The following is a 12,234-nucleotide window of genomic DNA, read 5'->3' as shown; positions in this document are numbered from 1 at the left end:
GCAAGCTCTGAATAGCGGGAAAACACCTGCTGCCGGGCTGGCCAGTTTCTTCCCCACTCCTCCCATGTGAAAGGTTTTGCTTCCTCATGCTGTGATTGTACTGCAGCTTGCAGTGCAAAAATATGCTTTGGGAAAAAAGCACTTTCAGGTCTTGGTCTATTTGGGATGTTGATTCGACAGGCTACCGTCCTGTTATCAGAGTGCAGAGCATAGTAGAAACACTGAATCAGCTGGAACCAATGGGAAAGTCAGTGTTAATTAAAGGAATGAATGGGCGTGTATGGAGGAATCAGAGCATTCACTGACCCCACCACAGCTGCGAGTGACAAGGGCATATCATCCAGGGTGAGCAGGGTGAGACACGTACCTTCTTATACAGACTGGCCAAATTCAGGCAAGGCCTGTAGGACTAAACACCACTCCACGGCAGAGATCCTTCCCCACAGCAAGGCTTTGTCCACGGTGCTCAGCTCCTCTTTGGTTTGCTGCCAGTTTTGTCACCCCTCCCCACTTGCCAGGGCCATTGCTCCACGCAGGGTCCTCCCCATTTCAGACCCTGGGCATGTCCTGGTCCATCAGCTGTTGTTTGTACTGTGATATTACAGTGAGTCTGCATACCACACTGTAAGTGTTATGGCCACCACTGTGGTAGGTCCCATGCAGACACATGAAAATGTGCTTTCTCCCCTGGATGATCAGCCCCAATGGCAAAAGAGCCAGCTCCACAGGGAGACAGGAGATGAGAGCAGTCTGGTGCATGATTAATTTATATCCTTAGAAGTCTGAAATGCTCCCAAAGACATTAGTATTCCCCATGTAAGAAAGCTGTCCAGATTTTCAACATGTCCCTGCCTTATTCCCACATCTACTGGAATTAATAGCTGAAGGCTTGTAAAGCCCAAAAGGCAAACGCAGGACTGCATTTAATCTAATGCAGAGGCTGAGATCATAGTTTGGGAGTCTAAGTGTTGTCAGAAGCAGAGAGCGCCCAAATTCTCATTTATACTAAGACACTTTTATAATATCCTGAAAGCATAAATGCACCTCAGAGTAGGTGCAGTGCCAACACTGATGGCCTCTTTGCACTGTGGAAACATTGGTATGAAGGGCCCTTCAGAGAAATGAAGACAAGTGAAAATTAAAATCCCATTCCTTACATCTAACCCCAGCAGAGGTGACACAGCCCAAGAGCTTTCTAAGGTAAATTAGACTCCAAATAGTTCACTCTGTGTGTGTGTGTGTGTAGACCTGTGCAAAAGGAAGTTGTGCATGCACTGGAAGGAGGATGAAGAATCCACCCAAGTGTTTTAAAAGCAGACATCAGCCCACGCTCGTTTTTTCACACTGCTTAGTAGTCCAGCCATCGCACCCAGAAATTACTCCATTTCTCTGTTGAAGGGGTTGCTATGTCTACATTGGTGAGGGATCCTTTGGGATGAATAAGTGCCACCTCCTGCTTCCCACATTTAACTTTTCACTGGGGAAGCTCTGGTGCCAATTTTATCCAAAGAAGTGCTGTGGTAACAAGGAACAATGTGTGGGAGATTCCCCCCCGCCAGCCCGGCTGAGCCCAACGCTGCTCCTGGTGCCCAGCTCATCCCCCTGCACTGTCCTCAGTCAGGGCACACATTACAAGGCACTGAAATGGTAAAGTGCTTGCTAGAGACTACACAAGACACTCCATGGCCAGCTCTTTTTCTTCTAACTCTGAAGAAAATGTGCTGAATAGGCTGATGCAGCCATCGCATACCATGCTGGAACTGGCACAGAAAAAACACATGCAGTTTTTTAGATTTGTTAGATGATATTCTCTCTCTTCAGTAGCACATTTCACTGAGACTATCAAATCCCTCACCCCATCCTACAGATGTGCAGAACTTAGTAGCTAAAAAAAAAGAGGTGGACACCCAGAATTTTGTTACTGTAAAATTAAATTCTGAGAGCTACATTTGTTTTAAAAATCAGGCAAGCAAAGTAATGCCTGGTTTCAGGTATGTTGTTTGCTAACTTACTTGTAGCTACTGGTTTCAAGATCCACACAAGTATACAAGCCTCCATAGTCATGGAGGCTTGTATACTTCCAGTTCCTTGCTCTCTTTAATTGACAATAATGCTTCTAAAGCTCCTTTTGTTTTTAAAATTTGCCTGAGGCAAATGGTAAGTGTAGGGCTTCAAGGACTGTTATACCTTCTTATTAGGGGATTTATCTTCCAGGTAAAAGAATCACAGTTCTTTCCTGGTGCAGTTCAAATCAGTTGGCACAGGGTCTAAAAGAATGCCTTAACGCCAAGGTGTCAGAAAGGATCAAGGGATCAGCAGAGAGCAAGCTCTGATTTAAATGTGCAACAGGACGTCCCCAGTTTAAAGAAAGAACAAGGAGACCTGCTGCAAAATGACAGAATTTAATAGGCTAATAGATTGTTAGATAGTTTATCAGTTAACATAATTTCAAACTGGAGAGAATAGCCCAGTGGTTGCTTTATTATTATTGTTGCTGTTGTTGTTGTTATAAAAGTTTATTATTTCATTGATTTAAAATCCACTGGTCTGTAGTATATTCACTGTCTTTCGACTAAACTGCCACGCTCTGTTGCCTTCGCTTTGAAGAAGAGTGTGAAGAAGGCAGGGCTCCTGCAGGGGGGGGATCCCAGATGTGCCTGTTAGCAAGATGCTGTTGTATTTCCTTCCTATAACTTGTCAGTGGGATTTCCAAGGACTCTGGGTATTCAAAAACCATGATGAGTATTGCATCTCACCACCTAGAAACATTCTGACTTTTGACTGAGTATTTTGCTTAATAATTAACAGAGGCCTAATAAGTGATGGAAAAAAGATGTCATCTGCAGCAGGGCTGGAGCACACGTGTGAGTTGAAGGTGTCCCGCGTGGCATCTCCCTGTGGCTGGGCACCCCGAGGGACATGGAGCAGGACACGGCTGTGGGCGGAAGGGGGAGTCTTGGAGGGAGTGGGAAGCTAGCTGCACCCATGTGGATGGGCTGAGGGGCCTCCACACAGCTCGGTAGCAGTATGCTCCGTAATTCACCTTCTAGAGTGAAGAAGAGTTTTTATTTCTGTAACTTCTAAAGTATTGGTAAGAGTGGCTGTGGAAGTTGGCTGGCCTGAGCTCTTTCAAACTCACTGAGCTGGGCAGGACAGGGGCACATCAGCACAGGTTATAAACAAATGGGTAGTGCTTGTAAGGACTATAACAAACCATGGGCAACACATGCCATATAAATTGGGTATCCAGACAAGTATGTATTTGCCAAATCCACTTCCCACCACACAAATGGATGTGTCCTTAAACATGCATAGATGAAAACAAAAACCCTGAACTAATGCCATTCATAAACACATGCATTTTCATATATAAATATCCACGCAAATAGGCTAGCTGTGATACCTGTGTATTTACTGCGAGCAGAAACATGAACACCATGCCCCAGACACTATTGTGAAATAAATTTTGTCTTCAGTTTCAGCTTAATAGCTCAAGATCTTTCTGCCAGATGTATGAATGGCTTTTGGGAGGAAAGGCACGGGAAGGAAAATGAAGATGTGATCAACCTAGGAAATGGTTCTTGGGAAACCTTCCAGCGTCGTGAGCAAGCAAACACAAGAATGCATTAGCACAGCGCACTGTCTGATGGATGGTCCAGAGGCTGGTTCACAGGACATACGCTTTGTTTAACTGAGAAACAGACATTTGTGGGACGAGAGAAAGCAAATGGATGTAACAGACTCAGCCTTAAAAGTTTTTAGCAGAGGCTCATGAAATTGTACCAAAGAACGAATGGAGACTTGTGGACGTATTAAGACCTGTCAAGACCTGAAATGAATTGATGGACCACAGTCATAGCTAATTGACAGTGACAAGTGTTGCTTTGCACTGTTTGGACTGGAAATGACATCCTGAGAAATTAAACTGAGGCCAGCACACTCAGAATCACCATTTTTCAGCTGTTCTGATAATCCCTTTCAAAAATATCCCTACATTCTGTATTATGTGTCTCCACTTCTGAACTAGAAGCAAACAGACAAAAGCGTTGAGTAAATGTGTGAACAATATTAAACTCAGAGATGCTGTATACACCAAAAAGTGCAAAAGAATTGTACAAAAGGAAGTAGGGAGGCTAGAAAAATGGATTTGGAATAGCAATGAGATTTCAACATGAACAAAGAAAAGCTATTGTATCAAAGATGAAATGTAGAGTTAGGAGTTGTAATGACAGAAACTCATAAAGAGGTAGGCTTGGGAATAAAAGGGTGAAAGATAGTATCAGGGCTATGTAAACAGAGGCATTTTACCATGCTACACAGGTGCAACAACTTACACTGCTCTTTATGTAGCACCAGTAAGAATGCATTTAACATTAACTCCAAATTGCAGGCACTCTGGTGTCAGAAAGAAGGGGAGCAATGCTGTTGGAAAGTGAATTGGGTACATGATTGGGGAAGCATTGCTCAGGAAAAGAGTCTGCTTGCAATGACTACAATTACAAAGTAATGCTAGTAGTGACAGAAATCCCCATCAAACAGAGATATGGTATTACCTCTGAGATATACCACAGGGCAAGGCCAGAGCATTGGGAATCTCTGGCAAAAAAGGTGATATTTCAGGAGCAAATCAGGCTGCAAGGATCAGGATCATGGAAAGGCTTTGTGGCTATTGCAAGGGTAGTCCACCGGGATCAGGACCTAACACAGGTAGGCTAATGAATGCAAGCCACTGTTTACAACGAGAGAAAAATCAAGGGAAAGGAAGATCCATTGTCCCTTTTACTGGGAGGCGTGAAGCTAAAAAGAACCTGAAAAGGAGGCATTTGTGGTTGCATGAAGGGTCTAGACTGGAAACAATGACTGTATGCCATAATGTGCAACTGAGACCTGATACAAAAACACCAGAGTCAGGTCAGTCTTTCCACTGCTTCCAGGAAACCTTCGAGTCATCAGGAATGTGCTGCCCTAGTTCAGATACTGGTCAGACCGTGAGGTCATCCTGCTTGCCCCAACATTGGTCCAGAAAGCCCGATTTTCAAGACAAGCTGGTGCTCCTCACCTTACCACCTTGGTGCCGTTCCTCATGACCTGCATGTCCACCATGCAGCCGCCTGTGACGTAAGCAGCCAGGTTCAGCTCGGAGAACTCAGCCTGGAGCAGAGCAAAAGGACAGAGCGTTACTCGAGGGCAGCAGAGACACAAACACACGGACACAGACGCAGAATTGTCTTCGGCTGGAATGTGCCTTTCCTTCTTTTCCTTTTTATTTTATTTTTTTTTTCTGTGAGGCAATGGGAGATCCACTTACAGCTGATTTGCCCTGGAGAGACTGCAGAAGTATTTATGCTTCCCACGCTTAGGGTGTACAAGTATACAGGATTAGGCTTATTGCATTAATAAGTACTGAAGGAATTAAGAATGAGCAAGCTGAAAAACGCATACAGGAAAGAATAATAATAATAATAAAAAGAGGTAAGGTCATTTGAATTCAAATTCCAAGTTTCCACTTGGAAACATCCATTTAGAATTATGTCTGAGTTGGCTGTCGTGCCACTGGCCAGCTATAAACCTAATACAAAAGATTTAAACCTCCCTAAACAGCTAAAAAGCCGCATTATGCTGCAGGAAGGTGATAAGCAGAGAAACCCACCTGATGCAGTTTACCTATTAAGATTTTAACTATTAAAGGGTTAGCAAAGCTGGGTAGGCTGTTAACAGTACTGCTCAATTATTAGAACACTTTATATTTTAAAAGAGGTGCAACTTACAAGGCCAGAAAGGTTGGCAAGGAATATTTAAGCTATGGGGAGCAAAAGGCAATGTGCACGGGGGCGATTACGACTGCAGTGGGTGTCAGTGAAGGTTAAGACACAAATCAGAGCGAATAACGGGGCGAGAGGTGTGATAAACCCCCGTGTGGCCGCTGGCTCAGCTGCCCTGCAGACAGGAGTGCCAGAGAGACTTGATGGTCTCAGGCCACTCTCAGTAGGAGAAGGATGGCAGGATTAGCTGATCAGTGCTTGACTTGGGCTCCAAATCATAGCTCTGTCCTTTATGAGCAAACGAGTAGACCCCAGACTAGAATAGCCTATTATTGTGCCATGCCAGTCCTCCCTTTCCAGCATGATGCAAACATACCTGTATGGATTCAGAGTCCTATATTAAATTAGTGCCTGTGTATATAAACAATCAAGTTTCAGTTTTTGAGACAGAAAATTTAGTCTTCTCCCTTTGAACAGCTTTTTTTCCCCCTTCCTGTTAATGTGTTTCTTTCAGACTTAGTATGATGGAGACTGGGCAGCAGCAAAATCGTCTTCTAACCAGGTGCTACCTAATATCAGAGCACTCAGATGGTGTTGCTAATGCTTGTGATTTTATTGATATTCTTGTAGTATTTAACGTTATTCTGATAATTCTACTAGCTGGAGCCAAAAGATAGTGCCAGGAACAACTTCTATACAAACCTCCCCCCCAAAATGAAAAAAAAGCATGTTCTGTCCTCATGAACGCATGGAAAAAACTTGCCAATGGAGAACTGGTGCACCTGTGAAGGCTCAGAGGCCAGACGACAAATGAAAAAAATCACTTCCAACTTCTTTTTTTAAAATCCACATAATTTTAAAGCAATGACCGTGGATTGGTGACCCAATGATGTAATAAGATTTCATGTCTGCGGCCCTGTGTAAACTTTTTAAAGCAACACCCTTACATGATCTTACATCACTGTAACTCCCAATTACAATGGAAGGAGGGGGAAAATTCCTGTTGCCAAGAAATAAATCCTACTTCAAACACATACGCACACACACACACACACACAGAGAGGGAATGGCAGTGGTTCAGGTGACTGGCTGGGCTTTTCTTATGAGACTGCACAGTGCTGCCTTGGCCACAGCCATGCTTCATCAGTGATGGTATTGGATCAGAGATAAGAAAATATGTACCTCTAAAAGGCACCTGCATTTTATACATTTAAAAAATCTCAACAGATGTAGGGAGGGGGGAGTCCACCTTGAACAAATTCAGCAAGAGCAGATGATCATCAGTGAGCTCCCCAGTGGGTCAAGGCAAGCTTGCTAGCTTACACGTGGGTTCGAGAGGCTCTATGGACTGGGGAGCTGAAAGGATGGTTTTACCACCTCTGTGTCTGGGTACGCCTCAGAGATGTTCCACTTTGAAAGCAGAGTGTTACTGAGATGGACCTTCAGCTTCTGCAGTTGAGGGATGCATCATCTGATGTAAACACCAGGGCAAGAGAGGAATGTCTTAGGTCGGTGTTTTCATGTTTTTTATGCTGTGATTTTTTCCATGTTTTTTTACTAAAGAGCTTAACACTTTGCTTTGCTGGGGGTGAAAATGGGCAATCTTCATCTGATGGCTGGCACTTACAATCTAAGTAAGTCAGTCTGACAGGCGTTGCCCTGAAGCATTCAGACCAAACAAAGCTGTGTTCAGACACCTGACATCCAAACAGGCCTGGGAATCCCCCGAGCTGGTAAGTACTTCATACCAAACTGCCAGGACCAATTTCAGGCCTGCTAATGTCAAGAGCTGGAAGAAAGGAAGAAATCCCCTTTGGCAACCATTGTCCAGGGCACCCTGGCAAGGAGGGACGAGTGGAAAGAGGGTTTGCGGGACTCAGCTACCTCACCCCCAAAACATCCAGATATACAATCACAGCTGAGGGACAATCCTAATCTGTTCCTGGCTTTCTCTCCTGCTTTAACAGGCTAAGTTAAGGACCACTGCTACTTTCATGTAGCTGCTTTGTCCTATCCGACAGGCCGCTGCTAGCTGGCGTTGGAAGAAGGCTGAACACTTCAGTCAGCAGAAATTGTTTCCTGTTGATTTTCCAGTGCTCCCTGTATTTTTAACTTTGTGGGTTTTGTAGCCTGATGACTTCCCTTGGCTGGGATTTAAAGTCTGAGATCATCTCCAGCCTGCGTTTACCTTGCAGACAAAGAGGTCTTTGAAAGCAGCCCATGCAGATAGAGTGACAGGTAACTGTGCATAAAACAGGAGAGCCCAGCTCCCTGTGGCCTTGCAGAGTCATTTGCGTTAGGACTCATCGAATAGAAGAAGGCATTACATTAGCCTGATGGTGTTTTATACTTGCTTTGCAATGGTGCCAGTGGCTGCAAAAACATTTAGGGCAAGAGCGAACCATGTGTGACAAACGTGACACAATCCGTCTTGAAGAATAACATAATACAGACTGTGGGAGTAGAAATATTTTGTACCTCTGTGAGGCCCAGATTTGGGAGAATGCCACAGATATTTTGAGGATAGTTCTGTTAAAAATGCCTATTTCAGGTATTCAGATTCAGAAATCTCTCCAGATTATTTGGACTAAATCTTAAACTACTCTCAGTTTCTCCCATCAGTGTTCTCTAGGTGCTGGAGATCTTTTTGGTGAGCTATTTTAGAGCTTCTGTTTCTGTTTGCTGATAATAAAACAAGGAGGATTTTCGCATTTTAAATCATGCCGTAGTAGAAATGCCTGGCTTGGTAGCCATACCTTTTAATGCTTCATGGGAGACACATGTTCAAGGTGGATTTTAAGCATTTCTTTCATAGAATAACAGAAAGTTGGGTTGGAATGACTTCAAGACACCACAGTCTGTCTCTGTTTCCTAAGGCAGGATCAGCTCTACTTCTGCCATTGTGTACAGATACTACATAACCTTCTTGTATCTTCCACAGATGAGGAACCTCCTCAGGCAATCTGTGCCTTAACAACCTTGGAAAGTTTTCCCAATGTCCAACCTAAATCTCTCACCTTACATTTAAGACTGTAATTTTTTTGTCCGTTACTTTCTCCTGCGGAACCTGAAGACTTACTGCTTGAAGACTTACCCTTCCTTCTTCCTTTTTTTCCCTAGACAAAACCAACCCTATTCTTGTAAGATTTTCTTGTAGGTGATGTTTTTCATCACAGTGATCAATGTTGTTGCTGTCACTGGGATCCTCTCTGACAGGTCTGCAACTTTCTTGAGTTGTAATGGCCCAACTCACCATGATCCTTCAGCAGAGACCTGACCGTTGTTGAGTAAGAAAGATGTAAGGCCACTCTCCTTACATATAATACTGCTGTCCATATGTTCCAGTATGGATTTGTCATATGTGCAGCAACATGACTATTTTTTAACTCATATTCTAGCTGAGATCCACTGTAATCCTTGCATTGCTTTGTCCAGGCTACTGACTTGTCTTCAGTTCCCTCTCTTGTGCATCTGCCATTGATGACTGATGCATAAGGGGGAGGTTTGTCAATGTCTATAAAAACCTGATGGGAGGTAGTAAAGCAGATGCCACTTTCTTCTCAGTGGTGCCCAGGGAAAGGACAAAGGACAATGGGCACAAAATGAAATACACTAAATTACATGTAAACACAAGAAAACACCCTTTTTATTGTAATGATGGTCAAACACTGGAACAGGTTGCCCAGAGAGGCTGTGGAGTCTCCATCCCTGGAGATATTAAAACCTTTATTGGCCATGGTTCTGGGCACAATGCTCTAGGTGAACTTGCTCAGAGCAGGTTATGGGACTATGAGATATCCAGATGAGCCTTCCAGCCTCAACCATCCTGTGATAAGTTTGGTACCTGGCAGATGTCCTTATTAAACTTCTCCCTGCATGGGAACCCCAGGAAAGTGTCCCAGTTTGCTCCTTGAGCGGATGCTAAGGGTCAGTTCATCTTCACTGTGGCACAGGAATGCAGGAATAGGGATGCAAGACAGGTTTTTGGGTTTGTGTTTTGGGGGCATGGTGGCTGTTGGTTTTTTTTTTTTAAAGCAAGCAGGCTTAGTGTGTCCATGCAGTGACTAGCACATTGGGTTTTTTTGAGCTACTGAACTTTCTAAGCCCTCATCTGTACATAACCTAACTAAAAGCTACTCAGGTTGGTTATTGCTTGAAAGGGAGACACAAAGTTATATTAGACTTCTGTGTGAATATTTGCGTACATACCTCCCATTTGCATATATGTAGCACATACACATAAATAGCAGAGGGGTTTCAGCACTGCCAGGGAACCTTTGCACTTTCCTCAGTGCAACACACCATGCACTGTAACACATACACTGGCATTTTGGGAGATTATTCCATCACATAAATCACAGCACGCTACAGTATGCAGCTTTCCATAAGGCAATGCAGAGTACTCACATTAGGATCCTAAGCACAAGTTTGGTAATTACACCGACCAGTTCCTCTCACCCACATGGGCATGGAGGAAGGTGGATTGACTTGTGGCACTGGAGCCACAGGTGGCTTGCAGGGCACTGGGTCTCTCACGTGGCCAGAGCTCCCCAGTCTCCATGTCTCCTTTGGCTCTCTCCTACCCACTGCTTGTGCTCTGACCAAGGCTCTCCACTGTCCTGGTCTTGCTCCTGAAACTCCTCCCCGGTTACCACTACACGTCTGTTTTTCTCCCCCTGCCCCGTGACAAAAAATGCAGTCAGAATAACAGGCTGGTCCGTGTCATGACTTAGGCACTTGGGATGAGGAATTACTACTGTCTAATCAAATCACATACATTCCTCAGTGGATTTTATGCTTTAGTTTTTGGTAGATTTTCCAATATGTACAAGGAAAGAAAAACTTTGGCAGGCACCAGACTGCATTCCTGTAACAGCACATTTCACTACAACCATTACAAGCATTTCAAGGGGGAAGTAAGCAAACCCTAAATCCTGCACAGGCAGAAGGGTGAACAGATCTTATGGATGTGAACAGAGGGAGGGCTGGGGCTGTGCGTGCTTGGTGTGCACATGCATGAAGAATTGGAGATTACACACCCTGCTACCCCATGTCTCTTTCCTGAGACATTTTCTCTTGGGGAGGCACCCTACTCCCCACCTTCCCCCAGTACTGGGATTGCTCTCTGGGAGAAAAGGATGGAGAGGGTCCAGCTGTGATGGGAATGCTGCTGTGCGGCTCCAAGGGGAGCTGCCACAACTGCTCTTCACAAGTCCTGAAGCTGGGATGCATGCTCGTAGCCTACAGACAGCACTGATGCTGAAGGTCCACATGCCTTGACCTGTGTGAGTGACTTTTAATGCATCAGCTCTGATGGCATTTGGAATTTGCCCTTAAATTTTCTTTTCAGAATTTGTGTGACTGCCCAAAAATTGGAGCTCTAGCAAAACCACATTTCTAAACCTTTTGATCCCAGGACATAGCTCAAAAACATGAAGTCTGTAAGCCTCCAAAAGCCAATGGAAAACAAACAAACAAACAAAAATTTAAGATACTATTTATTGAAGAAATTAATGATTTTTGAATCATTCTTGCTATTTCTCCAGTTCTCTTTATTCATCTTTTCTGAATGCTTGTATATGGCAAAGCTATGAGAACTGCTGTTGCTGTTCCTGAAGTGCTTTCTGGCTTTCAGTTGGAGAAAAACCCCTAAGCATATAATGAATAAAAATTATACAGTTATTCGATGAGAGGCTAATTTTCCTCTCATCACACATGGGTCTATCAGTCTGTGCTGGTTTTGGCTGGAATAGAGTTAATTTTCTTCCTAGTAGCTAGTATGGGGCTGTGTTTTGGATTTGTGCTGAAAACAGTGTTGATAATACAGGGATGTTCCAGTTACTGCTGAGCAGTGCTGACACAGAGTCAAGGCCTTTTCTGCTCCTCACCCCACCCCACCAGCGAGTAGGCTGGGGGTGCACAAGAAGTTGGGAGGGGACACAGCCGGGACAGCTGACCCCAGCTGACCAAAGGGCTATTCCATACCATATGATGTCATGCTCAGCATATAAAGCTGGGGAAAAAGAAGGAAGGGGGGGACGTTCGGAGTGATGGCGTTTGTCTTCCCAAGTAACTGTTACGTGTGATGGAGCCCTGCTTTCCTGGAGATGGCTGAACACCTGCCTGCCCATGGGAAGCAGTGAATGAATTCCTTGTTTTGCTTTGCTTGCGTGTGCAGCTTTTGCTTTCCCTATTAAACTGTCTTTATCTCAACCCACGAGTTTTCTCACTTTTATGCTTCTGATTCTCTCCCCCATCCTACCGGGATGTGGTGCTTAGTTGCTGGCTGGGGTTAAACCATGACACAGACTCTACCTTTTGAAAGGACCCCTTTATGCTGCACATGAAAATATCTCCTTAGGACGGGAAGTACAATGGAGCTGGAATTTATGATTTGTATTACAATTATCTTCTGTGAGTGCCAAGTACAACTTTTTTCCTGACAATGCTGCCAATAGAGTCATAATCTATA

The 12,234-nt window shown here is 44.2% G+C and overlaps 1 protein-coding gene across 1 annotated transcript in view; it reads right to left on the bottom strand.

The window, feature by feature from the left end:
* Positions 1-12,234, bottom strand: part of SYN3 (synapsin III) — a 206,733-nt gene that overhangs the window by 151,644 nt on the left and 42,855 nt on the right. Inside the window, exons 6-7 of the mRNA XM_072870318.1 lie at positions 5,060-5,151; positions 2,383-2,385 (exon numbers count right to left, since the gene is read on the bottom strand). Coding sequence (XP_072726419.1) covers positions 2,383-2,385; positions 5,060-5,151 — 95 coding nt within the window. The remainder of the gene's footprint in view (positions 1-2,382; positions 2,386-5,059; positions 5,152-12,234) is intronic.

Source organism: Ciconia boyciana, chromosome 1 (assembly GCF_034638445.1).
Source record: "Ciconia boyciana chromosome 1, ASM3463844v1, whole genome shotgun sequence".
Classification (NCBI taxonomy): domain Eukaryota; kingdom Metazoa; phylum Chordata; class Aves; order Ciconiiformes; family Ciconiidae; genus Ciconia; species Ciconia boyciana.
Note: the sequence above shows the minus strand (reverse complement) of the source record. Positions and strands in the feature narration are given on the sequence as shown.